Source organism: Thamnophis elegans, chromosome 1 (assembly GCF_009769535.1).
Source record: "Thamnophis elegans isolate rThaEle1 chromosome 1, rThaEle1.pri, whole genome shotgun sequence".
NCBI classification, from domain to species: Eukaryota; Metazoa; Chordata; class Lepidosauria; order Squamata; family Colubridae; genus Thamnophis; species Thamnophis elegans.
In genome coordinates, this window is record NC_045541.1 from 96,490,134 (window position 1) to 96,502,985 (window position 12,852).

The window sequence follows — 12,852 nt, forward strand, 5'->3', positions numbered from 1 at the left end:
ATTAAAAGTGCCATAGATTTAAAAACCACGTTAGCTAATGAGAAGACTCCTCAAAACCTCATTTCCAGACTCTAAAGAAGCCTAGAAAATAAGTCTGAAGTTCTTATGGAGATTGTGTACTCTTGAGAAGCACTTCTGAAAAATTTCTGACATACACAAGGCCCAAATACCTAACTTATCTCATGTTTACTGGGAGAGTGTGGAAGAAATGAATTGCATGTTACATGGCAACACATGTAACACTGTTAACGTATGTAAGAATTGCCAGCTTTAAACAGGTTTGTTAGACCAGTTTCATTAGCATGTGCAAAATAATTGGCATCATGATAGTCTTCTTCATAATTTTCTGGTAATACTGTGGAAGTGGTTATGCATGCTGACCGAAACCCCTTGTTGACTTTTTCTTCATGAAACAGGAAAAAAATGAACTTGTGATCTATGGTTTTGACGGTTAGGCAAGATATAGAAAAAGGAGTTGTGTTGTTACCATAGATTCAGATGTAAACTTAAAATTGCACTTACAACTGCTGTAAAGATTAGAAGCTATCTCTTTGTATCTTTTTTCATTCTTTTCTATTTCTTTTACCCTTTTCTTTGAAATTTTAGCTTTCTCTTCATTTTTTTTCCTTTTATTTCTCTAATTTAATATTGCTTGAATTAGTTTTTATCCTTTTAAAAAGTATTTAATAACAATTACAGAATAAAAAAGTGGGAATTTTCCTGGATGTATAAAATAACTACAAAATTACTTTTAAAGGAAAAGTGAAGAAATTAATTATAACTAGAAACCATTCTTAGACTCTAACCTTATATAGAAAACATATCACATCCACAATTTGGGTTTTAGAGTTTATGTTTTAATTCTATGTATAGAACTCTATGTATAACATATAAAGTATATTAGTTTATGGTACAATGTATCATGACAACCCCCCCCCCAAACTGAGCTAAATAAACCATGATTAAATTAATCATGATGACAAATGCAAATACAACCATAATCTATGTAAAATTATTTATTGCTGGTATGCACCGATAGCTTACCTCATTCTAACACTTCAAAGATAAGAAGTACAAACTTGAGGTACCTAAATTTCAAATTTTCTATTCTTTTGCTTACCTGAGGTAAGAAGAATTTCCATCTTTGTGAAGAGCTGAAGGAAATAGTTAGGAGGAAGAATTGTGTGATGCAATAACAATTGCCTACAATACTTTTACTAGTCCCTTAAGAGACTACTATGCCACTCTAAAAATCAAAAGAACTATCATATTCTTTAAATTAGCTTATCTTGAATCTTCAATGGTATCTGGCCTGGGATATGACTTATGGTGAATAACCGCAGCTTCATTTTTCACTCAAAGGGCAGAAAAGACTAAGTGAGTGGCTGTTTCCTGGCTTTATAGAGATCTATACTGAGTCACTTTTCTTAAAGAAACATGCAAAGTATATGTAATACCATTCCAGAGTTTCTTTTGGAGACAGGCAGCCATTCATTCATTCATTAAATAAGGCAGAGTCTGTATTTTTAACCAACAAACAGAAAAATAGAACTTTTGAATGCTTATCTGAATAGCTTCCCAAAAGCTTTACTATTTTTTAAAATTTAAAATTAGCATGTTCATTGAGATTGTCATTAAAAGTGGGCACTTTAAAAGCATGACAGCTGCAGACTGGATTGCAAAGATTATCAGAAAATGACATATTTTCCAGTTTTCAGACAGACAGAGAGAGAAATCTTTCCTCTAGACATTCTACTGCTCCCAAGCTGAGGGAATCTTTATTTGCATCCAGTTATATGACTGGGAGATTATAGTTCCATGTATTTGCATATACAAATGCTATGGATATGTGTGGGAATAGCAATGAGACAAAAAAAAGGACAAATTATAAAGTATGTGTTGTGCTGTGAACTCTACCCATTTTTTTGTACTGACATGTTTTGATAAATAAGGGTCAGAGCTTAAGTCATAATATTTGTTTTGCATTTTAACAAAATCTTGACTTTCAATGAATGCCCATGTGTCTACTGGCATGATAGAAAGAAAAGTTTTGTTTTATATTACCTGGATGCAACATCATCAGAATAGCTTAATACATCTTCAAGATATAAAATAAAAATTACAAACCAGAAGGCTAAAGTTTCTAAAAAGGTGGGGGGGACTGAGTTCAAATATAATGTGCTTCATCTTTTGAATAAAGAGCTTGAAGACAAAACATGACCTCTTTACTACTGATGGGAAAATGTCAAGAAAACTACCATTATAGTTTTCCTCAAGGAAGAGCAGTCAGAAAATGCAGTGGGATATTAAATGTAATGACTTTTCTCCTCTTACAGAACATGCTCAGTAAAAGCTTTTAGAATACCATCAGCAATGTACTTTGTAAATATTAACCTTTCCCTTAGTCATAGAGAAATAATTCCATTACAGTCTGCTTCAGGAAAATGACTTAGAGATGCTATAAATAATTTAGACAATGTTTTCAAAAAGAGAAATGTTTCTCAAATCATCCTATAATTAGCACGGAAAACATATTTTCCAGTGCAATGATAGTAACATACTTTTACTTTCAACTTAGGCTGGTACTTCTCATCTCATAATTATAAGCATACTAACAACTTTTCAAAAGCCCATCCTAGGACTCAGCCACATTACACAAATTTTGTCCCATCTCCAACCTTCCATTTTTGCAGGAGTTTATTAAGGAGTGGTTGGCATGCAGCTTCATAGGACCCAGGGTGAAGTGGGTTATCTGGACTCTTTTCAGCCTGCTTCAGTATTGAGCTGAAATGGTCACAGTGGGAACACTTGGGATGGCAATAGTGAACACATCCTGACATTCCTGGATCACTCACCCCTGACCATGCTATCTTTCTGGGCTGACTTTGGGGACTTGGAAGTGAGATTTTGTCTGTGGTTGTCCTTTCTCTGTGGCCAGTTAGTTTTGGTGGGTGAGGAGAGGTTGAGTCTTAGGCACTTGTACTCTACATGCAACTGCTGAGTGGGGTCATCTGATAAGACAAGGCACAGTATCATCAGTATGCTGAAGATATCCAGCTATACATTTCTACCCCTGGCTGGGTGGATGATGTTCTTACTCTGCTGACCAAGTGTCTGGAGATTGTAGGGTCTGGATGGTGTTGAATGGCTTTGGGGTTTTGGCACCCCAAAGAGCCTGGTGACTTGTCATCTTTACTTTGAGCTGGGACTACATTGCTTTTGAGGAACAACAAGTTCCCTTTATCACTTATTTTTTTATTACATTATATACATAGAATCTGAAGAAAAGAGAGGCACAACCTTTTTCAGCACTATTGTACAGATAGTCCTTGACTTACAGCAGTTCACTTAAGTTACAACAGCACTGAAAAAAAGTGACTTATGACCTTTTTTCACGCTTACAACCACTGAAGCATCCCCATGGCCACATGATTTACATTCAGATGCTTGGCAACTTGTTATGACACTTGCAGTGTCCCAGGGTCATGTGACCATATTTTGCAATCTTCTGACAAGCAAAGTCGACGGGGAAGCCAGATTCACTTAACAACCATGTTACTAGTTTAACAACTGCAGATATTTACTTAACAAGTGCAGCAAGCAAAGTCGTAAAATGGGGAAAACTCACTTAACAAATCTCTCACTGAGTAACAGGAATTTTGGGTTCAATTGTGATTGAACTGTAAGTCGAGGATTACCTCTATGTTTCAAACTATCCCATAGTTGTATATTTCAACATTTTGTAGGCTGTTGAATATGGCTAATCAGAAGGAAAGGGTGAAACTCAAAGGTAGAAAAAGGAAGCATCAGCACCAGAATTATCCTGTTCACTGCACAGGCAAATTGCTTATGCTGGAAGGCTAACGGAAGGAAAACACAATGTAATTTTGCCTATTATTTATAATTGCCTTCTATTCCTATAATACTTTTCATCATGTAATCCAAGACAACCTAGAAAACTAAGATGAAGTAAAAAAAAACCCAGAAATATAAATTAACATAACAATATATTTTCAAAATCTTAATAAAACAGAATGAAATAAAAAGTCAGGAAAAATAGGAGAGGGGAATAAATGCCAGGAAGATTGCAAATAATTGTGAGAGGAAATTAACAAAGTTGGCTTTTAAAAAACAAAGAATTAAACAGAAATGTTTTAATACTGAAGTAGGAGGCCAAACAAGGAAATACTAGGCAAATGTCCCTAAGTAGGAAATTCCAATATCCAGTCAAAGTAACAAAGAATATTCTGTCTCTTGTCCAAGCAAATGTAACTTTGGAAGTGACAAGAAAACTACAAACAAATGAACCTAATAGTGACCGGGCTGATTGAGGATGAACTACGATATCCTGTTTATAAATAATATACAGCTAAAAAGTCAACATGCTGAGTTGCTATAAACTTCCTATAAATCTACGGTAGTACTAAGTCAGGATCAGAAGAAATCTCGCAAAAATGTACTTTTCTTTTTAAGGAGTCCAATCTATTCTAGTATGAGTGAAAGCCATATTTTTCTACTAGTATTCAGATGCATAGCTATTTTGCATACCTTATATCTTCACTTATTAACCATCATCCTGCTCACCAGTAATACCATGTGATGATATTGGGATTTCCAAAGCTTCTCTGGAAACTGACAGTACAGACACTCTTTACTAGATAGGTGTCCTCAACAAACTAACTGCATTAATTTCACATTTCCATATAGTTTTCCCAGTGGTGGTCACTTTTTTCTACATACCTAAATAACTATACCCTTGTATGTACAATATGTGCACAGGTTATGTCCACTCCAGCTCTGCAAAGGGAAAAAAACATCACAGCACATCACACGACGGCAATGTGACACTGCGAATTTGACACCTGTGTGCTATATCATGCTTTACAACTGCACCATTTACCACTACAAATTCTGGTTCTAATTCCTGTGAAGAGTAGTGTAATAACTCTATGACAAATATATTAACAGCAATAGCCAGTATTACACTCAGATTATTATAATGTAGTACATACTTTGATAACAGGTTGATGATGCCTAAATTCAGTGGAATATGACTACATAGCATGCCTCTGGATCCAAAGATCATGTCATACCAATCCAAAACACATGGCTATCCTTTTGGTATGATAACAGCATAAAATGAACTCTTGATCTTTGAAGCAGAAGCAGTAAAGAAAGACTGTTAATGCTTATGAACTTTGGTGTTGGAGAAGATGCCAGAGATTATCATGGACAGCCCAGAAAGCAAACAAATCAATTATCAAACAAATCAATTCAAGGCACAAAATGTTCATCAAATGTTCATCAATGGTCAACATTTATGATAAGTTCTATCTTTCTTGAGAAGTCCATAATGCTAGCAAAGGTGAAAGGTAAAAGAAAAGAATGGCCAGATGCAAAGTGGATGGGCTTGATCATAGCAGGGTGGACACTGGAAATGGGTGAACCATAAGGAAAGCATCATGGAGAAAATCTACCTATATAGTCACTAAAAGCCAAGACAAATTTGATGGCACTTAATTCTTATATAGATAAAAGTTGAAGTTCTACTGATTATCTTGGAAAATAAACCTATGAGCCATGGTGGTGCAGTGGTTAGAATGCAATGCTGCAGGCTACTTCTACTGACTGCCGGCTTCCAGGAATTCGGCAGTTTGAATCTCACCAGGCTCAAGGTTGATTCAGCCTTCCATCCTTCTGAGGTGACTAAAATGAGGAACCTAATTGTTGGGCGAAATATGCTGACTCTGTAAATCGCTTAGAGAGGGCTATACAGCACTGTGAAGCGGTATATAAGTCTAAATGCTATTGCTAATACCTTAAAGTAGTATCTACACACTATGTAGTATTCAAACTACATCTATTTCACATAAAGCCCACTAGTTTGCAACTACAGCGTTATTGCGATTTACTTTGATGTTTCATCTTAAATATAAAACATGAAATTTCACAATGACATTACGTGTAAATTGTGCAGATCATGAGATTACATTTTAAATCATTTTTTTTAACCTCAGAAACAGCACTAGGGAACCATTGAAATCCAAATGATTAAAATAGGATGCTGGAGGTAAAGTCTCCTTTGAGACAAACTCAAAACCTGGAGACTATTTTTTACTTTATTTATTCAATTTATATCTTGCCTTTCCTTTAGGATCGTGATGGCAAACCTATGGCATGCATGCCCAAAGTGACCCACAAAGCTGGCATGTGTGGTCTTGCCTGTTTGTCTTCCATATTTCTGGTGCACATGTGCGCGAGATGATCAGCTGTCTTTCTGATCAGCTGCCACACGAATGTGGCAGTGTCAAAAACCGATGTGCACATGCGTAGCAGCCAGCTGATTATCAGGTGTGCATGAATACCAGAATCCAGAAATTTGGCTTTTCCAGAGCGCAATCCCTTCACGGGAACAACAGTGCCAAAAACTGGCCTGTGTATGCCTGCCAGCCACCTGATAACCATGCACACATGCGTGCTAGAACCCAGAAGTTAGACTTTTTTTGCGTGTGTCCCTGACGAGCATGCGTGCACACACCCATGCGATGTTTGTGTGCAAAAAGGTTCACCATCACTGCTTTAGGAGCTCAAGCTAGCAATGTGTAGCTCTTCCTTCTCCAACTTTCTCCCTGCCACATCTCTGTGAGGTAGGTTGCATCAAAAGCGGTAGACCTAAATCACTCATTTCATGGTCATGTCCGAATAGTTTTCTTGGCAACAGAATGAAAGTGGTTTTACACTGCTTTGTTCCAGAATACTTTTATAACTTTGCACTTAAGTCTACAGCTCCAGCATTGTTCGCTTCCAATCTGTATGCTCAGTTTCAGATCTCACGTACAGCTAAGTATCTGCTATATGTGAAAACAGGTTAAGGTTTTTAAGCAGTACAGCCATTCTAGGAGGTGGTTGCGGAACTCACTAATCAAAGCTTGCCATTTCCAGTATGTTATGTTTATGTCATTTGTACAGTGTAACATTTTGGTTTTCCTCTCTACCAGAGTTAGGAAACTTTTCCTTTCCAAATTCTTTTATTTTTTTTCTACTCTACTCCATCATCTTCACCTGTACCAGCAATCTTATGCTGGTTCAGCTTCTTTCTCAAAGGCTGGCCCCAATTGGTATTAAAAGGGAGTGAGAAATCTAGCCCTTGGCTCCTATTTTGTGCTGTGCCACTGGGCTCATTACTCTCTCCACTCTTTAACATCTACATGAAGCCACTGAGTGAAATCATCTGTCACTATGGGTTGAGGTATCATCAGAATGCTGATGATACTCAGCTCTATATCTTCACCCCTGTCAACCCAAGTGATGCTGCAACTGCACTTGGTGGTACCTATAGACTGTGGGGACCTGGATGTGGTGCAATAGGCTTCATCTGAACCCTGGCAAGACTGCAAGGCTTTGGGTGCATGGAGCTGCAAGATACAGGACTTACGAAAGTTTTGAATGGGGTGAAACTTCCCAAGACAGATCCAGTCCGCAATTAAAAGAGCATGTGGCAGTCACAGCTGACACAGGTGACACTTTGCACAACTTCAATTTATGTGCCAGTTGGGGCCTTTCTTGGTCCCTGCATTCAGGCACTCAAACCCTAATCACCTCATGTTTGGACTATTGCAATGCACTCTATATAGACCTACCCTTGAAAGCATTCACACAGAGAACAATGGTGCAGGCAGTTCTTAGGGCCCCTAGAGTGGTCCATGTTATACTGCTGCTTTAGGAGCCACGTTGGTTTGCTTCCAGGTACAATTCTTGGTCCTGTTTATCACTTTTAAAGCCCTGCATGGCATGGGACCAGGCTACTTGAGGAACCATCTCACCCTGATGCAACTGGCCCATCCAATCTGTGCTGGCAGAGGGGGCATGCTGTGGATCCTGTCAGTCAAAGAATTTTGGCTGGTGGACTCCAAGAGAAGAGCCTTCTCTGCCATGGGACTTGCCCTCTGGAACATGAGATGACCTGAGATTAGCTCCCACCCTCCTGATGTTTTGAAAGAGCCTTAGGGCCTGACTCTACAAGATGGTTTTGGGACCTAATGGGAAGGCTTCATACTGAAGGTGGTTGACTAATTAAACTTCAAACCCACCTCCCCCACCCGAGATGGTTGGCAAATAAACATTCTAAATAAATAAATAAACTTCTGTAGTACTTGAAAATACAAATCTATCTTAACATCCACTTCATTGCCTGTAAACTGTACAATGTAACTGCTGAACTACTGCAAAAAGATACTAAAGTATGTGAATTAAAATCTGAGAAGGCTTAGAATTCTGAGAACAGTCCAACTATAATTCTTGGACTTCTGATTAAAACACTCAGTATGCTTCTTGGACACTTTCAAAAAGGTCAGTAATCTGAATATCTGCAATTAACATTTTCTAGGAAAAGAAGTACCATATAGCCTAACCAAATAATAACTCCAACTTGCTTTATCTTTCTCCAATAAGAACATCATAGAAGACAAATAGGAGGAAATGAGCAGAAAGATCACAACAAAAATAAAAGTCAATATTGAAAGAGGAAGAGGAACATAAGGCCATCAAGTTGAAGGTCTAAAGCAGTGGTTCCCAACCATTTTTTTGGCCCACCTAAGCATCTCTAAAATCCTGATGCCGGTCCTCCCCGTGACATATAATTCTTATTTTACTCAAAAAGTGAACTCTATTCAGGCAGAGGAAGGCTAAAAGGTTATTAACTTAGTTTAAACAAGGTTCAAATTGCCCCTATTAAAAATCAAATCCCCCCCCCCCCGTGAGGCCTGGGCCCCACGTTGGGAACCACTGGTCTAAAGTAACTTCTGATGCCATCAGGTGAATGGCACTTTAAGCTTGCTTCCCAATTTTTCCCCATCATTTTATTACTTCTTCTCTTACATATCTCTCATGCATTTTAATGCTTTTCATTTGAAAGGGACTGAACAAACCCCAAGTCCAAATAAAGTCCACACAGGAGGTATATCTTTCCATCTCAATAACAATTTAAAAAACCACAAATCTATTTTTTTTCTTAAAGTCTGTAGAGATTCTCAGTCATCCAGGTCATGATTGTCCCAAAGGTGCTTTTTTTCAGGAGGCAACTGGACTTTTGATTTTTCTTTGAAGAAGTTTCACTTCTCAGCCAAGAAGCTTCTTCATCCAGTCAGAGCTGAAGAAGTTTCTTGGATGAGAAGCACAATGTCTTCAAAGGAAAAAAGAACAAGAAAGTCCATCTGCCTTCTGAAAAAGCACCTTTGGTGCGATTATTATTTTTTCTTGGACAATCTATTTTTTTCTCTTTCTTGAAGAATTGTACTTAAATATGCTTATTCCCCTACTGAGTGCCCATCGTATATTCTCTCTCTAGTCTAGACCTACTACTTCTACTAAACAGAAAGCAGGCATGCAGCGCTGCCTGTCCTTCAACTCTCTGTTTGCACGTGTATTAGTGTGCAATCTTGTGGAACAATGAATGCAGGAGTGATCATCTGAAAGGGCTTTTTTTGGGGGGGGGGAGGGATAAAATGCCAACATTTTTAGGAGGGTGCCGCCCTCCTGCTATGGCCGCCTGGCAATCCACGCTTTTCTTCTTATTGACTCCAGAACCTCAACTTCACCGATCTTCTCACCACGGCAGACAACTGGAAAAAATCACGCCTAAAGCAAAGCATTTATTTATTTATTTATTTTAAAAAATAAACATCGGACCTTCACGGCTACCAGTCGAACCCGATGACCAGGCCGGGACCGGGCTACGCCATCGCCCTACCCAACCCGGATCCGGCCGGTTGATTAGCACCGTTATATCTGAAAGCAGAAGGCCCCCAAACCTTCAGCACCGCAATAGGGGAAGCAGTTTGAAGCAGCCCGAAGATTTCCGAGATCTGCCCGAACCGCCGTCTCGGCGAGATGAAAGGACGAGAGTTTCTTCTTGGGCAACCCTCATGCAAATAGGGGAATAACGAAATCTTCTTACTCTTGGCCTACTACTCACCGTCGTTGGTCTGCCCCATCTCGATGAGAGTCTCCTCGTTTTTCTTCCCCGCGCGGTTCATGGCTGCGGGGAAAGCAGGCTGTGGCGGGAAGGGTTAGCAAAAACCAGCCCGGAATCCAGCGGGTGAAGTCAGACTGGAAAGAAATTAGGGCGGGCCAGGCTTCGGCGAGGCGCGAGGGCGCCACCTCCTTTTTCCCCTTGTCAAGTCCTCCGCCTTATCTGTCTTCCCGGGAAAGTCGGGAAAGCGGCGTAATGAGTTTCTGTCATACCAACTCAAGGGACTGGGAAGGAGATGCCGAAGGTGGGCGGGTGGACGGGGGAGGGGAAGATGGCTCAGAGTTATGAAAAAGGGAGGGCTTAAAGATTGAAAGCGGGGCGGGGGAGCAAGAAGTGGAGGAAGGAGCAATGATTTCAGTGAGTCAGGGTCTGCGCGCGCGCGCCCTGTCAATGTGCAGTCTCGGGTTACTCGACAGCTTGCGTCACGGTGCGAGAGGGGAGGGCGAGAAGAAAGGGGCACCGAAGCTTCACGCTGTTTTTCTCGCCTCTTTCTTTTCCTCCCACCTTCCCTCTCTCTCTCTCTCTTTTTCTCTCTCTATATCTATCTATCTATCTATCTATCTATCTATCTATCTATCTATCTATCTATCTATCTATCTATCTATCTATCTATATGTCTGCCTGTGTGTGTGTGTGTGAGTGAGTGAGTGAGTCTTTGGGTGCTGATGCTGCTTTGTGGGTGGAACTCTCTCTCTCCCTCTCTCTCTTTATTGAGCAGGTTTATTCCCACATTTGCATTGACCAAGTGAAGTAATCGAAAGAGTTGAGCTGGTTTTCCAGTTCTTCCTTCCTTCAATTCTTTCTGCTCCTCAAAGTGGAGAGGGAATTTGCTTTTTGTCACGTGACTCTCTCGAAATGTTATTGCGATGAGTTCATTCTTAATAATTCACAAGAACAACTTAAAGGCTTTGACTTTTCAAAGCAGTAGAAGATGACATAAAGAATTACCGTAGGCTGCTCACGGCTTTTCTTGATTTCCTTGCAGGAGAAAGAGTACCATAACGGAGAATATTTGTAGATCAAGGGATGAAATGAGGTGTCTTTGGTGCGTTCTGAGCATCCTTGTTTTCTGACAGACATTTCATTACCCTAACCAGAAAACGAGCAAGCTCAGAGGAGAAAGAGTGCAACTAGAAGTAGATTGTGTAAGAGATCTCTTCAATTACAGATGTAAAGCTAAAAATGTTGTTTGTCTTAAAGCCTTCTAAGATAACCAGAATCTTTTTTGCAATATGTGAGTCTAGCAGTCTTGCACTTGACAAAGCTGCTGTGTTTTTCTTATTCTAAAATACCAACCTTGGAATCTGCATTGAGAATCCTGGGAAGCTAGAATGCTACTCTATTATTTTGACTTTGTTATGAGTCATGAATTTAGTGAACTTGATTTAAGATAAAAGTAAATTACCCGTGCCATACTTTAGTAGGTATCATTGGATTAATTGCTTTTTCCTCTTCAAAGTTGGAATGAGAGGTTGGCCAATGAATAGGAAGAAAGGTCCCCACAGCTTTTCTGCCATGCTCTTATCTAATAAAACATATTTTGATTTTTTTGAAACTGCTATTGTGTTATGTATGCTATGATATGTATCTGTGATGAAAATACTTGGTATTTTTGTCTCCTTAGAAACAAGAATATGCAGTTGTATTTCATATCAATTGCTACAGATGTGACCTTTAAATAACTAATGATGTTAGAGTAACATAAAAGACAGGAAGAAAGCATTAGAAAGAAACTTACACATAGCCTTAAAGCTCCTGATCATAAAAAGAAAGGGGGAAAATTCAGGCTTCCAAGTGTCGCTTCCAATCCGTATCTGGTTTTTGTTTTTGTATTGTCTGTCTGTCTGTCTGTCTGTCTGTCTAGCTAACTAGCTAGCTAGCTAGCTAGCTAATTTTTTATTTATTTTTATTATATTTATTATATTACTGTGAGGTATGTTGGGATTGACTGTCACAAAGTTGGCTTTCATGGCTAAGGTGGGGCTACTGTAGAGGTGATAGTATCCTGGTTTCTAGCTGGTGCCCTGACCACTAGACCTACAGTCTATATTAATAGTATTCCATTTATTCTTGAGAACTCCATTTCCTGGCTTATTACCTTGAAGAGCTGGCAATTGTTTTAACAGTATAAAATGTTACAAATAACATAAGACAGTATAAACATTCTGCTACTGTGCAACTATATTCAGTACCAGGTGGTTCATATAACTAATTGTGAAAGATACAACATGAAACTTAGCATGGTGGATCTTCAATGAGCATATAGATTAGACGTTCAGATTGGCCCTATTTATATTTCCCAGATCAATATCATTTGTAATTAATATTTGAAGCAAGGGAGAAAATGGATATGAAAAAAGTAAACAAATTCATTTGACAACTTCAGTTCACAGCGTGATGAAATATGGCTGGTATTATAAAATGTTAATTATTAAATGAAGTGATAAAACGGAATGAGGCTTTATAAATATATACAAGCCAAACAGATAATTTAAAGCACCATTAACTTTCTGATTGGTTTAAAAGAATTGTGTAACAGTTACTTAAGATGCAGTTCCAAAAGAGTGCATAATTTGGATTGTCAAAACATATCACAAATACAAACAAAGGGGGAAGATAAAGATCTAGTTATTTTGATGATATTCAAAAGGGAAAAAATGCCTATATTGTGACTGTTTATTTCATAGAAGAATATGTGGGGTAATTGGCTCAAATCTCTTAAAAGTATATCTAGCCTCCAGTGTTCATGAACTTTGGTCATAGGTTATGGTAAATATATGTAAGAATGTGGTAAGTCAGTGGTGGTGAACCTTTTCAGCACC

The 12,852-nt window shown here is 38.7% G+C and overlaps 1 protein-coding gene across 5 annotated transcripts in view; it reads right to left on the minus strand.

Annotated features, from left to right (window-relative positions):
* The window catches only part of ANO5 (anoctamin 5), a 70,302-nt gene extending 60,119 nt beyond the window's left edge, over positions 1 to 10,183 (minus strand). For all 5 annotated transcript variants that reach the window (XM_032224877.1, XM_032224869.1, XM_032224861.1 and 2 more), the window contains exon 1: positions 9,974 to 10,183. In XM_032224877.1, coding sequence (XP_032080768.1) covers positions 9,974 to 10,034 — 61 coding nt within the window. In that variant the 5' untranslated portion in view covers positions 10,035 to 10,183. The remainder of the gene's footprint in view (positions 1 to 9,973) is intronic.
* Positions 10,184 to 12,852: the final 2,669 nt, after the last annotated feature.